General features: G+C 34.6%; 1 protein-coding gene and 1 pseudogene across 4 annotated transcripts; one reads left to right on the top strand and one right to left on the bottom strand.

Annotated features, from left to right (window-relative positions):
• On the bottom strand, window positions 587–5,286 carry LOC109356766 (annotated as a pseudogene).
• Window positions 7,229–11,254, top strand: LOC109356765 (probable protein phosphatase 2C 15). 4 transcript variants are annotated; one of them, XM_019600285.1, is made up of 11 exons: window positions 7,229–7,392; window positions 7,490–7,524; window positions 7,779–7,825; window positions 8,126–8,490; window positions 8,739–8,910; window positions 9,052–9,205; window positions 9,284–9,347; window positions 9,447–9,554; window positions 9,667–9,792; window positions 9,909–10,141; window positions 10,856–11,254. In XM_019600285.1, exons 4-11 carry the CDS (start codon window positions 8,281–8,283, stop codon window positions 11,073–11,075), a joined length of 1,287 nt encoding a protein of 428 aa, XP_019455830.1. In that variant the 5' UTR covers window positions 7,229–7,392; window positions 7,490–7,524; window positions 7,779–7,825; window positions 8,126–8,280; the 3' UTR covers window positions 11,076–11,254. The 4 variants fall into 4 exon arrangements, with proteins under 4 accessions (XP_019455830.1, XP_019455829.1, XP_019455831.1 ...); XM_019600284.1 differs by lacking the exon at window positions 7,490–7,524; XM_019600286.1 differs by lacking the exons at window positions 7,490–7,524; window positions 7,779–7,825.

Raw genomic sequence — 13,790 nt, 5'->3', positions numbered from 1 at the left:
TGAGTTAATAGTTTATGCCAATTCTTCATTTCTTTTATTGCACTCCTACTTTCTCAACAATAAAAATAAAAAATCAATCAAAATTTACTTTTACACTTTTTCAATATCACATTACAACACTATTATTTCTTTTATATGGTACCCTTCCAAACATCCTAAAATAGAGATGTTATTATATGGTGTGTGGAATAAAATACAGGTGCACGACCAAGTAGATTTGATTCAACTAGTGATATGGGTTGTATTGTCTATAAGGTTTTAAGTTTTATTTTATTTTCACATTTGCAACTAACACAAGTAGCCCTAACCAATACTACTTAATAAATACCCATGTACCTTGAAACCTGACTCAGTACTGGCCTCTCCAGTAGTGAAGAGGATCCATACTCGTGTATCTAACACTAACACTATGTATAAATGCTTAAAATGGCAATGACTAGATGGTTTGATTGTAATGTACTCCTCTCATAATTTTTGCATTATTCTTTACCTGTCAAGTCTTTATAACATATAGGGCCAAGCATTTATTCAGTGGCAACTCAAGTTGTTGAAATGACATAATATATTTAGGTGATGTACAAATGTGAGGACCTAAATTAAAATGTATTTATTAACAGAAGGGATTATATAACACAAAAACCATAAACACAACCAAGACCAGTTTCACAGCCAAATGAAAATTCCACAACCCTTAACCATTTTTATTCTATTCTAATCTTAAGAACATGACCTAATTATTATTTAATTCTGACCCTTTATTAATATAATTCACAATTCTGGTAAATTGAGCATTTGCATGCTGGAAAGAAAAATTCCTTAGGTGGAGAACCAAGAAGGCCTCCCTCTAGTAGTCCGGGGTCTAATTCTAACCTTGTGCCAGGACCTACAGGTCAAGAGACAGTTTCTATGGGGTGTAGACCTCCCTAAAGTAAAGGAGGCATGCAAAGGTTTCCTCGGACCACACGGTTGAAGCACGCCCGCCCAGTTTGCTTCTTTCACTTAATTATAAATTAAATATAAGAAAGACTATATAAAAAGGATTTAGCAATTGATGAAGCTTTGTTGTTAGACTGAGATGGTGGTTGCTCATGATCAGTGCCATTTCTAATATCAATGTCACAGTCTTCTGGCTGTGGCTTGTTAACTACATTGGATTCAAGAAAGCCTTGTGGATACCTCCTTCTTGTCCCGAGGTATAATTCGCTGCAAAAACCTGTGTATCATCTCATAACTGGTGAATGTAATAACAGCAGATGGAGTTGTTCTTAATAGATTGGTTGCACAACCGCGATAAAAGCCTGGAACACCTTCCTTTACGAACACTTTCCTTGTACAATCAATGACCCCTGCGTACCGAACGCCATAATTTTTGTCATGGCCTTGCTCTTGCAGCCTGGAACGTATCACCTGAAAATGTGACAGTCTAATGGTTAATGACATAAAAATGAAGAAAAACACAAAGCTGCTTCTCATAGGCATGCTGCAATTATCTCCCAGAAGATCATACATACCTCGTGCGGATACGTCATTATAGAGGCCACTACTTTCGAGATTGATGATGCAATGGCAACATTACCAGGACTCAGCTTGTCAACAGTTGTTTTGTCTAAACATTTGAAATTTTCATTTGATTAGCAACATATAAGAGAACAGAGAAAAAGTACACTCATTTCAAGGACCAGTGATACATAAGTAAATTAACTACGAGCATGTGTACCTTTTTTTGCCATGTATGACTTAATCTTTTCATATGCTGGGAATTGAATTGCGACATGGCTTACTCCAGCTAATGAAGGAACAATGCCACTGTTTCACAATAACAAAAAATCACCACAACTAAATGAACAATAAACAGGCTCAAGTAATCAAAGTATAAGTTCACTCTTATTTTTTTCCTCGAATTGCCGGGTTTGATTCTGTGCAGCAGTTATCATGTGAAGGAGTGCAGACTGTTTCTTTGTCTGCTGTACTATACTTGGCAAGGCATCATGGATATATATATATACACACATCGGAACGGATCAATTGATAACGATATATGATTTGATATAATTACGCCACTTAATCACTTCCAGATGAAAAAGATTCTCATTGATGCTACCATTGAGTAGTAATTTACTATTATTAGCTAGATCTTGCATAACAAATTGTTAAAATTCAAACAAGAGTGTGTAACAGCGATGGAGAAAGACAAAAAATAAAAACTATAACATATGCACAGTAAGATATACCAAAACTTTCCAATTTCAAAATTCTTAGCCCAGAATTGTGACTATGAAGCTGACCTATAAAGTCCTCGCACGCCTTCTTCATGTGTAATTCTTGCCAAAGCAGAAAGGATGCTTTTGTAAGGAATAACATCAGGCCTCATTCCTTGAGTCTAATGGGTAATGTGAGAAAATGAATTAATAATGTTTTCATCATAAACTTCATTGAAACATTAAAAGGTAAACCAAGGGAAAAGATGCATTCTAAGCCTAATATACAAATTAAAACACCATACATCGGCAATATTTCGAGCATAAGGGCCTAACCAATCAGTTAGAATGACAAATACATCAGGAAAGGGTAAGAAACTCAATTTCACAATGAAATAAATAAGGTGGCAGATTCATTAGCATCATAGTAGAATGTCTAAAAGATTAAGAAACAATGACATAAAAAAGGACACGGAACAAGAATAAAAAAGAGCATATCATAGACTCCTATTTTATGCACCAACTAAAATTACTGATGCTAGAAGCACCAACTTACTTGAAGTCTTGTCTTAACAACCCACAATGGATTTGTAGAAATTGCTGTTGCTGCCCCAGCACCAGTAGCAGCTATAATATTTCCAACAGTTGTGAGTTCATTGGAACCATCTGCTACAGTATAACCAATGAAAAATGTCATAAAAAGCTGGTTAACTCAGGATCAGAAGAAACCGAAATTGGAAAAGTTCAAGTAACTTAGGATTATACTTCAAACGACTTAAGAGAAGACCAATGTATGTAAGAAGTACACAAGAATTAGATAATATTTACCATGTGAACGAAGCAAACCCTTTAGTTGCTCATACACTGTGAAGTAAACCTACAATTGAAATAGAACTTTATTCATGCGAAAAGATATAAAGTTGATGAGAATTTTTTAAAATATATGATTAAACAATACAAACATTCTCTAATATAAGAAAAATGATTAATCAATGCTTCAAAAGAGGATCTTTGTGGACAGTATATGCAACTGGGGTGTTACTTTTGAAGACAGTTATCTTACATGATTGTTGTTTGTTACAAAGTAACCTCTTCCAAACTTACAATTTTCACCTCATAAAAGGGTAGCCATAATGTACCCCAAGAGCAAAGTGTATGTGACTGAGGCCATATATGGTCAACAATAATTAGATACATATCAATGTAAGGAGATATTATAAACAGGTAGAGATGAAGAATATGGCCAACAAACTGATCAAAATTAATATTTTCTTTTACAAGAGATGCAAGATATTGCACATTTCTCCCGACCTAAACGGTAGCAGAGACCGAACATAACACTAAATTCCATTAAAAGTATAGAACTCCTGTTAAGCACAAGGTCGAGGTAAGGGTCAGGCCCACTACTTGGGTCTGTAGTAGGCATTGTTACCTTGCACTTGCAAGAGGCTGATTTCAAGATCAAACTTGTAACCTCCCTACCACATGGCAACAACTCCACCGTTGCACCATAGCTAGGTTCCATTACAACAAGATGGAGTAAATAAAGAAAGGAAAAACAAAACTTAGGAGACCAAGAATTTGCAAACTAGTGACAGTGGATTATATTTCAGCAAGTAGGTTGGTGAAAAGTGAAGACTGTACCCAAGAGCGGGTTATATGACAAATCCGAAATGATACGAAGACTGTCTTAGTAAAAGTAAGACTGAAGTACCTCCAGATTTTGGGATTATGTCTTATTTTTATTAATAGTTTGTTTGTGCAATTGAGACAAAAAATATTGCCAAAGCAAGACAATATCAGAGCAGAAGTACATCCGAAGACATGCTTCACTAATCTCGCATCTTTTGCAGCAACAACCACTGACTGCAACACAAATATGTAGTTAGAGAGGCAACACTAAAAGAAACTCACTGCCCAATTTGGAAGTAATGCAAGTATTGTTGGTGAAAGGCCGCGGTACATTCCCCTGAAACCTTCAGTCTTAAATATATTCTGCAAGCTCGCAAGGATGACACTACCTAGGAAAACAGTGAAAGTTAGGCTCGAAAAACAATCACTCAACAAATTTATGACATAACTAATTCAAACTGTAATAAGACTGATAACACAATATCAACTATAGAATATGCAAATTCCATCTTCAAGTGGATAACACAGACTTTGAAATAATACAAAGAACTAATGCTAAGGCATCAAGTTGATAAGTTAATTATCCAATATCCATGTTATCAGCCTTCTCAATCTCAATAGAATTTACCAATATCTATGACCAATAAAGTAAGTACCTTTCTGTGCAGGAGGAAGACCATGAACTTGTAACCTTGTTTTGATCACATCCAATGGGCACACAAATGTAGCTGCTATAGCTCCTGTACAATGCAACCAAGTTAATCCACATGCAGCAAATTTCACTGTCAAAACAAGCCATTCTTCAAAATGGGGATTTTGGAACCAAAAAGTTTAAAATTTGAGAGAAACCCATTGAAGCTGAACCCAAATATGGAAAAGGGTCGAAGCCAGAAAAATGAACAAAAAAGGGTTACCAGCTGCAGCACCAGCACCAGCGTTGCATATTAAATCCGTGATGTTGTGATTAGTACCATCAGAAGTTTGGTCATTGCTACTCATATTAGAATTTAGAGATACCCTTTTAATGCAATTTAACAATGGTAGTGGAGAGATCTTTGTGAACTTATTCCTTTATATACTAGTTCAGGAGTTGAAAAAGGGAAAGGAGAAGGGGGAAAAGAGGTGTTAAATTTGTGTTTTTAACTTGAGAGTGAAGGGTTTGATTATGAGGATAACTGCTGTAGGAAAGGTGTGTGAAATCAATGAGGGGTGAGTTCAGAGTTGAAACTTGAAAGACCATGCTAATTTGTTGGGTTCTTTCTATTGGATTTCTATGGGACTTATGCGGTGCGGGTTACGTGGTTCACTTGGGTGCACAGTTCGTCACTTCTTAATCAATTTTATAAGACATTCTTTGTAATGAATCAAATATATGTAAGCAGTACAGTGAATTCAGTATGTAAGGAAATGAATGAATCATGTAACTATAAGTTTCGTAGTAGAAGATGCCAAACTCGACAGAATTTTCTAATTTTGAGTTGGGTTGCCTAGACTTGAAGCTCTCTATGGGTGAAGCAGGTGTCACTATAAATTCTGACAAGTTTCATACATGTGTAGTGAAGCCTTTTAAGGACCAGTGGGGACATGCTTTAACATCTTATAGGAGGTAAAATATGCACTGGTTAACAAGTATAACGGGTACAGAATAGAGTGGCAAAATGTGACTAAACTTTTGAGAAGTGCAAAAATGTTCAGAATTCTAGGACCCACCTATATGACTAAATAACTAAGTAATGGAGTTATCTTCTATGTTCATTTCTTATAAAAAGAATGAAGATATTTTCTTATGGATCATTGCTACCGATTTACTAATGTTTTCATTACACTTCATTAAAAAGAAAAATTCTAAAAACATAAAATAAATTTCATTAGCTAGGAACATGGGAACATACTCATTTGTCATGAAAAAGTGACACTTCATTAAAAAGAAAAATTCTAAAAACATAAAATAACATATTTGCATTACTTGGAGAAATCTCATTAGCTAGGGACATACTCATTTTGGGACAGGTGATCCCCATTCCAAAGGGACAGAGATCACCTGTCCCAATTCCTGTCCCATTTTCCTGTACCAGACCAATGAAAAAGTGACACTTCATTAAAAAGAAAAATTCTATAAAAATAAAATAACATATTTGCATTACTTGGAGAAATCTCATTAGCTAGGGACATGGGGACATACTCATTTTGAGACATGTGATCCCCATTCTAAAAGAAGATATGTTGGTACCCCTCGCCCTATCAGTGTGTACGCGTAACTGCCTTTCCAATAAGTGAGTTATCAGAAATCGAACTCTTGGCTTTTTGATTTATCTGATATCTAGTAGGACTTTATACTATTAGTCTAACGACCGATATTCATATAATTCTTATATTCATAGAACTCTTGGCTTCTTGGAATGCAATTCACTAGAAAAACTATCTAATAAGTGTAGCGCAACATCAACTCTGAAAAGATTACCTATATTCATAGAATTCTCTTTAAGTCGTATTGCCTCGATCTTACCATTCCAGCGTCAATATTTTTTGCTTTGTGCATTTCAGTAAATCTTTGAGTCAAACATGCAAGTACATTGAAGTTCTTTAAATGAGTAAATACTTAATTGTATTGAGTTTCAGTTCTGAAATCATTAATTAATTAGTCTTCCATAGGGATATATATTTAAGTATGTAGACTATTTAACTCAATGTACCTCTATGAAAAAGTTGCTTACTATGTTGGTGTTAATTGACTATGCAATAACTGCATTGAATTCAATGTATTTTTTTCATCCCCAACCACTCAACTATAGTGTAATAGTTACATATTGCATCATGTAACCTTATGCCACCTCATGGTTGCATAAAACTGTAAATAATTTGTTTATAAATTAAGTTTTAGAGGGAAGCCATGAGATATCATGAGATAATTCTGAAACACCTTCACTTCCCTTATTTTTCATCCAAAATCTCTCTTTGGTTTAGTTTGTTACCTAATTAGATAAAACCCAAACTTGATAAGGTCTAGTTTATGGATGTCCGTTGTTGATGAATAAATTATAGGTAGAGAGTTGTGAAATTTATTCTAACTCTGATGAAAGTCACTTAAAGTTGAATAAATAAATAAATAAAAACTAGTATATTTGAATAATTTGATAATAGAAAGTAATAAAAGTATCAAAAGTTGTTGATCATGGGGAAAATATATTCCTCTAAGACAAATTTAATTAATGATTCAAATATCTCAGTTTTATATAAATATTCGATCTAGAGTGACAATTATTAAAAAAATGTCATACACTCAAAATAATTAATTAGATGAGGAGATATAATTGATAAAAAAGATTACAATTCAAGATCTTTTCTTTTTTATTTTCCTATCCTATGAAATATATTCATTCAAAATCATTCCCTTCTTAGTTTTGCGTCAAGCACTGTTAATTTTCCCAACACTTTCTCACTGTAAATTCTTAGGGAAAGTGAGTAAAAGGTTTTGGCAGATTTCCTCACAGGCAAGGAATCAGAGTAAAAAAGGGTTTTTTTTAGGGAAGCATTCAGCAAAAGCCACTTTCTTCCCTTCAATGTATGAACGCACTTACTTTAATGATTCCCTTTTCATGGTTTAAGAATGTGATTTTTATAATCAAAATAAACTAATAAATAAAAAATCTTTGTTTGAGTGTTTGGTGGAAGAAATTGTTAAGAAGCTTACATGGTTGGTCCCTAACTCTCTATATTAAATTTCAAAACTTTTTGTGTTTTATTTATTAAATTATCACTTGAAGTTTGTTTATCTTAAAGAAATTGTTTAATATTATTCTTAGTGATAATGCAAGTTTGTGGGTATAGAACTGTAGATTAATGGATTTTACAGTTCATACTTTCTCATCAACACGCGTTTTGTATCCAAGTTTATATCTTTCCTTATTCTACTTCTTTTTCTGCATGTTTGATTGGTGTCACACTCAGATCTGCATCTGGTTTCTCTTGTGGTGTACATCAAAACATTCTCTCTGGTAAATTCAGCATCTTTTGTTTCTTTTATTGCTTTGTATTAATGTTCTATGTGTACTTAGCTTCAATTCAAGTTTGTGGTTTTTATTTCTTAAATAATGAAAGGAAAATACCCATTAAAGTTCATATTTTATGAAGTTCAGTAGGGGGCTAAATTGGTTCATACAATTTGCATTGTATAAATTGCATGATGGGTTGTGAAAAATTGCATCTTGCACTTTGGGGTTTTATCTGGTTATTGTTGGTGTTCAGTGAGTAGTTGTTAGATCCTGGCTTGACTACTTTGTTTGTGATGGATGCAGATCATGTAGAGAAAAGGTCAATTTTTTTGTGCCAATTAGTGGTTATTTTGTCGAAGGAGTTGCAAGTTTGGATTTTGGAGTTCGGATATCCTTGTGTGAAAGAGAGCTTAGTGGGTTTGAGCAATTGTGTCTGAGAGGAATTGGTGAGGCTAGATATGGCCTCTCGTGAAGGGAGGCGGCGCCATCATGATCTTGTGCCTCTTTCCGTGTTGCTTAGCAGAGAGATGAAGAATGAGAAGATGGAGAAGCCCACTGTGAGGTATGGATATGCTGCACAGTCTAAGAAAGGGGAGGATTACTTTCTAATTAAGACTGATTGTTACCGAGTGCCTGGGAATAATTCTTCATCGTTCTCTGTATTCGCGGTATTTTTCACATTTCCTATCTTAGATTTTATATTTGTTCCTCTCAAACTGCAATACACAGCAATGGATTTTGAGATTGCTGTTTTCCAGTTCTGGATATTTTATTGGAAAATTTGCTTTGTTTTTCCACTCTTAGTTGGAGCAACAGCTTTGTTGATTGTAATTCTGAATTTTGTGCTAAAACGAATGTCCTTTGGATAGAAGAGCATCATGCTTTAAGATGATCACTCATTTCTTTCGGCATACAGATCTTTGATGGGCATAATGGAGATGCTGCAGCCATTTTTACTCGGGAGAATTTGTTAAATCATGTGTTGGGTGCTCTGCCTCGAGGGCTTGGATCAGAGGAGTGGCTGCAAGCTTTACCTCGGGCATTGGTTGCTGGGTTTGTGAAGACTGACAAGGAATTTCAGAGAAGAGGTGTGAATTTGGCGTTTATTGTTTTATTTTCTTTTCAGTGATTGAAAAATGTTCATAGGAAGGAAAGTAAGAAAAAGGAGGATCTGGAATATCACCTTCACTCCTAACTGATTTTATGTGATCTTATTTGGTTAACTCCAGGAGAAACTTCTGGAACCACAGCTACATTTGTTATAGTGGATAGGTGGACCGTGACAGTTGCGTGTGTTGGAGATTCCCGTTGTATATTAGATGCCCAGGGCGGTGCTGTTACCAACTTAACTGTTGATCACAGGCTTGAGGAGAACATTGAAGAGTAAGTCTTTACCTCTTAAGGCCTTGTTGGCTAGCTTTTACTGTATGCACATGGTAATGAGTTGCACTGCATGCACAGGAGGGAACGTGTTACTGCAAGTGGAGGCGAAGTTGGGAGGCTTAGCATTGTTGGTGGTGCTGAGGTAAAGCATATTATATCATTTTACCACCTTTGTCATCTTATTTAATGACATTCAACTTTACTTATCTTATTTTAAATGTGTACTTATGAACCATTGCAGATTGGTCCCCTTCGATGCTGGCCCGGGGGTCTATGCCTTTCTAGATCTATAGGAGACATGGATGTCGGAGAGTTTATAGTTCCAATACCATATGTTAAACAAGTGAAGGTATATGCTTTTCCAAATGATCTCCTATACTTTACATTTTGGTTATAATGCCTATGGATATTGCTAGTTTTGTCTTCACGGTGAAATCTGATATTTGTTATATGGATTATAGCTATCAAAGGCTGGTGGGAGGCTTATAATTGCTTCTGATGGCATCTGGGATGCTCTATCATCCGAAATGGCTGCAAAATCTTGTCATGGTTTGCCTGCTGAACTTGCTGCTAAGCAGGTTGTAAAGGTAATGCAACACGGTCAAATCCACATTGCTTGCGATATGACATTACCATCACGTTGCACGTATTTGACATTTCTCCACATAATTAAATGTTTCTACATGATCATATTGTTATTCAGGAAGCACTACGGACAAGAGGGTTAAAGGACGATACAACTTGCATTGTAGTTGACATAATCCCACCTGATAATGAATTGCCACCACCAACCCCTCCTAAAAAGCAAAACATATTCAGATCACTTTTGTTCAGGAAGAGATCCAATGATTCTTCTGGTAAGCTGTCGAAGAAGCTTTCAGCTATAAATATAGTCGAGGAATTATTTGAAGAAGGATCGGCTATGCTTGCTGAAAGGTAATCACATACTCTTACTGGGAATTTTGTTCATCCTACTGTTCACAATTATTTACAACTGAAAAGTCTTGTGAGAGTGCAAGATCTTTCATCTTGTTTATTGTTCTTTGAACCTACTTTTGTCCCCAGAGGATTTTAGTCATTAAAATGAGAGGTTAATAAATGTTTTTGTTTGGAAAATTGGTAATAGTGACTAGTTACCCAAACAAGCTTAAATTATAAAACATGCACTTAATGATAACTTTTTCATTTAGGTTGATGCCAATATATTTTTACACAAGACTTTGAACTTGAAAAAGTTTGTTATAGGAGTACAGGAAATAATGACACTTTTGACTTTTCAAGTGGACATAGAATTCAGAAGATAAGGAAACAAGAATGGCATTGATTTTTTTGCTGAATGGCTTTTACTCAACTAATTATTTTTCGGGTACTACAAAATTATTCTCTCACTCATTGGGTAAGGAACTAATCATTTTCGGGGTGTGTGACTGTTCTTCTCTTCTCAACAAATATCGCTCCCAGGAATTGAACCATTGAACTTTTGGTCATCCTGGGGATCTAGTCGGGACTTACATCACTAGACCAAAACTTTGTTGGTTACTCTAGTAATTATATTCATATTCTTTTATATATTTTATTGGAAATAAATTCTTAAAACTTACATGGTATTTTGGTTCATATAAATATTTTAATATTTGGCACATGTTGCAGATTAGGAAATGATGAGAACTCAGGGCAATCAACATCTGGCATTTTCATATGTGCTGTATGCCAAGTTGACCTTGGTTCAAGTGAGGGTATATCTGTCCATGCAGGTTCTATATTTTCCACTAGTTCAAAGCCTTGGCAAGGTCCTTTTCTATGTGCTGATTGTCGTAATAAGAAGGATGCTATGGAAGGAAAACGTCCTAGTGGAGTTAAAGTGTCATAGATTCTCATTTTCTTTACTCTTGTTCTTTATGCTATCATTCTTTTTTATTTTATTTTTTGTAATCACTATTTTTATAGGCCTAGTAATTTGTTTGAATGTCACTATCAAGCAACAAAATATGTATATGTGATAATATCCATGAATTCACATAAATGGGCATTGCATTTGTGTAACAAAAATCTGGAAGAGAGTCACATAAAGATATGTGCTAGGTGGCTCTTTTGTATAGTAGTTGTGTTCTATTGTTGCTTAAGATTTAATGTGCCACCAACGTCTTTGGGGAGTGGAAATTTTAAATCGTGTATTGAAAAAATCAATCAAATTATCTATATTTGGGCTATTTTCTAGTAATGTTTCTTCAAAGTTGCTTTTACATTCTTGTAAGTTTTGACTTTCTTGTTGTACTTGTTGTATCCTAAACTTCATTTGTACGGAGATGTCCAATATAGTTCTAATTGGTTTAACCGATTGTTTAAATCAGATGACATCATATATATATATATATTATATCTATACAAATATATAAAGGCAAAACAATTATTAATCGTTATGGATGGAGTAATTTTGATATTCCAATTTTAGCATTTGCTCTATTATTAAAGTAACTTCTATATTCTAACACAATTTTAAACTGCAAAACAAAACTGATACATGTAAATTATCTAATAACATAAAATTATTTATACCATTATATAAAGCCAAAATTCATTTTAACTACCATGACATGATATAATTTTTTTAATTCCAATTTAGCCCTCACTTTATGTGGTAACTTCCTCTATCCAAAACTCTTAAACTACTCATTCTCTCAAGTTCTCTCATTCTCATCCTTTTTTCTTCTTCTATTCTCCACAATCAACTCTCTCTTCTCTCAGGTTGTGATAAAAAAAATGAAATTTTATAAAAAAAAGAAAGAGACCCAATAACCTAATAATGCAAATGGGTTCTCTCTTTGAATCCATGAGGGCTGGAAAAGTACTTCTCCATCATGTTAATGAAGTGATTGTTGTCTTGAACGGAGCATGGTGGATCCTTCACCGGATGTGCTATGTTGTCTTTGATGCAGCGGTTGTGATCGATGTAAAGGGCGATGAGTTGGGAAGTGAGTTTTTGATCGCATTCAACGCTGGAAATGGTGAGATAACAACAAAGACCACATTTGCATTATCAGGTTATCTCATGTTGTTGTGCCTCATACCTCATTATACAATTGCAATATTATCGTTTTCTCTTATGTTATCATCTACTCAATAAGTTTTAAAAACAATTTCAATTTATTATTTACAGTTTAAACTCTGGTTAATTTTGAGAAACATTTGTTATAATTGTACATTTAGGGTGAAAATGTTAAGAGAAGTAATATATTATTCTTTGATATTATACATTCTTCTTCTCTTAGTTTCCTCTTTCTTATCTTTAATTTCTATTTTATTTTGATGTAGTTTATAAAACATTATGCACAAAAGATGTTCGACGAAATACTTCACCCATTGCATGTAGAAACAACAATCATACATATGTAGAGGTATGCATATTTTCTTTTCATATTTTGGTGTGGTTATCGGTTATACTTTGGCCAGTGGTTGTTCCGCCCTTTTGCCGATTGATCGCTGACATAGTGATTATATAACCAACTGTTTGTGAAAAGTTCCAATAGAATGTAGTACTTCCATGTTCTTTTACTTTTTTTCTTTTCTTCACCAAACTGTTTCATATCCATCTTATATTATATGAGTTACTTCATTTTATATCCTTGCTCAACATGTCGTTATCTAGGATAAATTGCTGCTTTACAAAAGATGTTGTAACACTTTTTTCCAATGTTTATTATCTCATGGCAAAGAAGTAAAAGTATATTCAATAGATGTAGATAGTTTATGCAATCTTCTTGAAGATCACATATTCTGAAAAAATCTCCTTGATAGTACCTTATGTAACACCGCGAATTTTACGATTTTGAATTATAAGATTTTATTAATGTTTTTATTAATTATATATTCGAAAATGAATTTCTGGGAATTTTCGGTAAAGAATTAGACGAAACTCTAGTTGAGTTTTAGTCTTATAATTTTATTTCCTAATTTGTGGTAAATTTTGGTAATTTTAAGAGACAGTCGGTTCTGGATCACTGTCGGGGCCGAAATCCACCCGGTACGGCTCAAAAAGTGGTTTTTGAGTTCTGTAACTCGGAATCAAATTCCGATCACACTGTTGGCTTCGTAATTTCATTTCGAGTCAATATAGACCCTGAATACACCAATACCTATTTTCTAAATATTTTTCACTCAGAATGCCGAAATCCGAAATTCTAATCAGATATTACGATCGGGCGATTTATAATATCCGATCGAGTATTAGCCAATAATACTCGAGCATGTTATCGCACGTATCCGCGAAGTGGTCGTTTCGCATTGGGATGCGAGATTTGCCTTTCCATAAAGCAAACCTCACATCACTCACCCTAATGTCATAAGAAATCATCATTAGCCACCCTAGGAGATTTCCCCCTAGGAAATCATTATCAGTGATTTCTAAATATACTCTAAAAAAGTTATGATGTGAATTAGGGCACTGCCCAGAAAGGAACCCGGGATACCACAGAGCGAGATCGGCTGACCGTAAGAGGCTTGGTCGGGGACCGTCCAGGGTATTCAGCGATGGTCGTAGTGGTGAGATGTATTTCCTTTGTATTACGTGTTAACGTAAGATCGGGAC

This window comes from Lupinus angustifolius, chromosome LG09, assembly GCF_001865875.1.
Source record: "Lupinus angustifolius cultivar Tanjil chromosome LG09, LupAngTanjil_v1.0, whole genome shotgun sequence".
In the NCBI taxonomy this organism is placed as follows: Eukaryota; Viridiplantae; Streptophyta; class Magnoliopsida; order Fabales; family Fabaceae; genus Lupinus; species Lupinus angustifolius.
The sequence above is the reverse complement of the archived record's forward strand: the minus strand, read 5'-3'. Positions and strand labels throughout refer to the sequence as shown.

Coding starts and splice junctions, on each gene's coding strand:
- LOC109356765 (XM_019600286.1), top strand. CDS start 8,281: ATGGCCTCTCGTGAAGGGAGGCGGCGCCATCATGATCTTGTGCCTCTT. Junction 8,491..8,738: donor CATCGTTCTCTGTATTCGCG/GTATTTTTCACA, acceptor TTCGGCATACAG/ATCTTTGATGGGCATAATGG. Junction 9,206..9,283: donor CTTGAGGAGAACATTGAAGA/GTAAGTCTTTAC, acceptor CTGCATGCACAG/GAGGGAACGTGTTACTGCAA.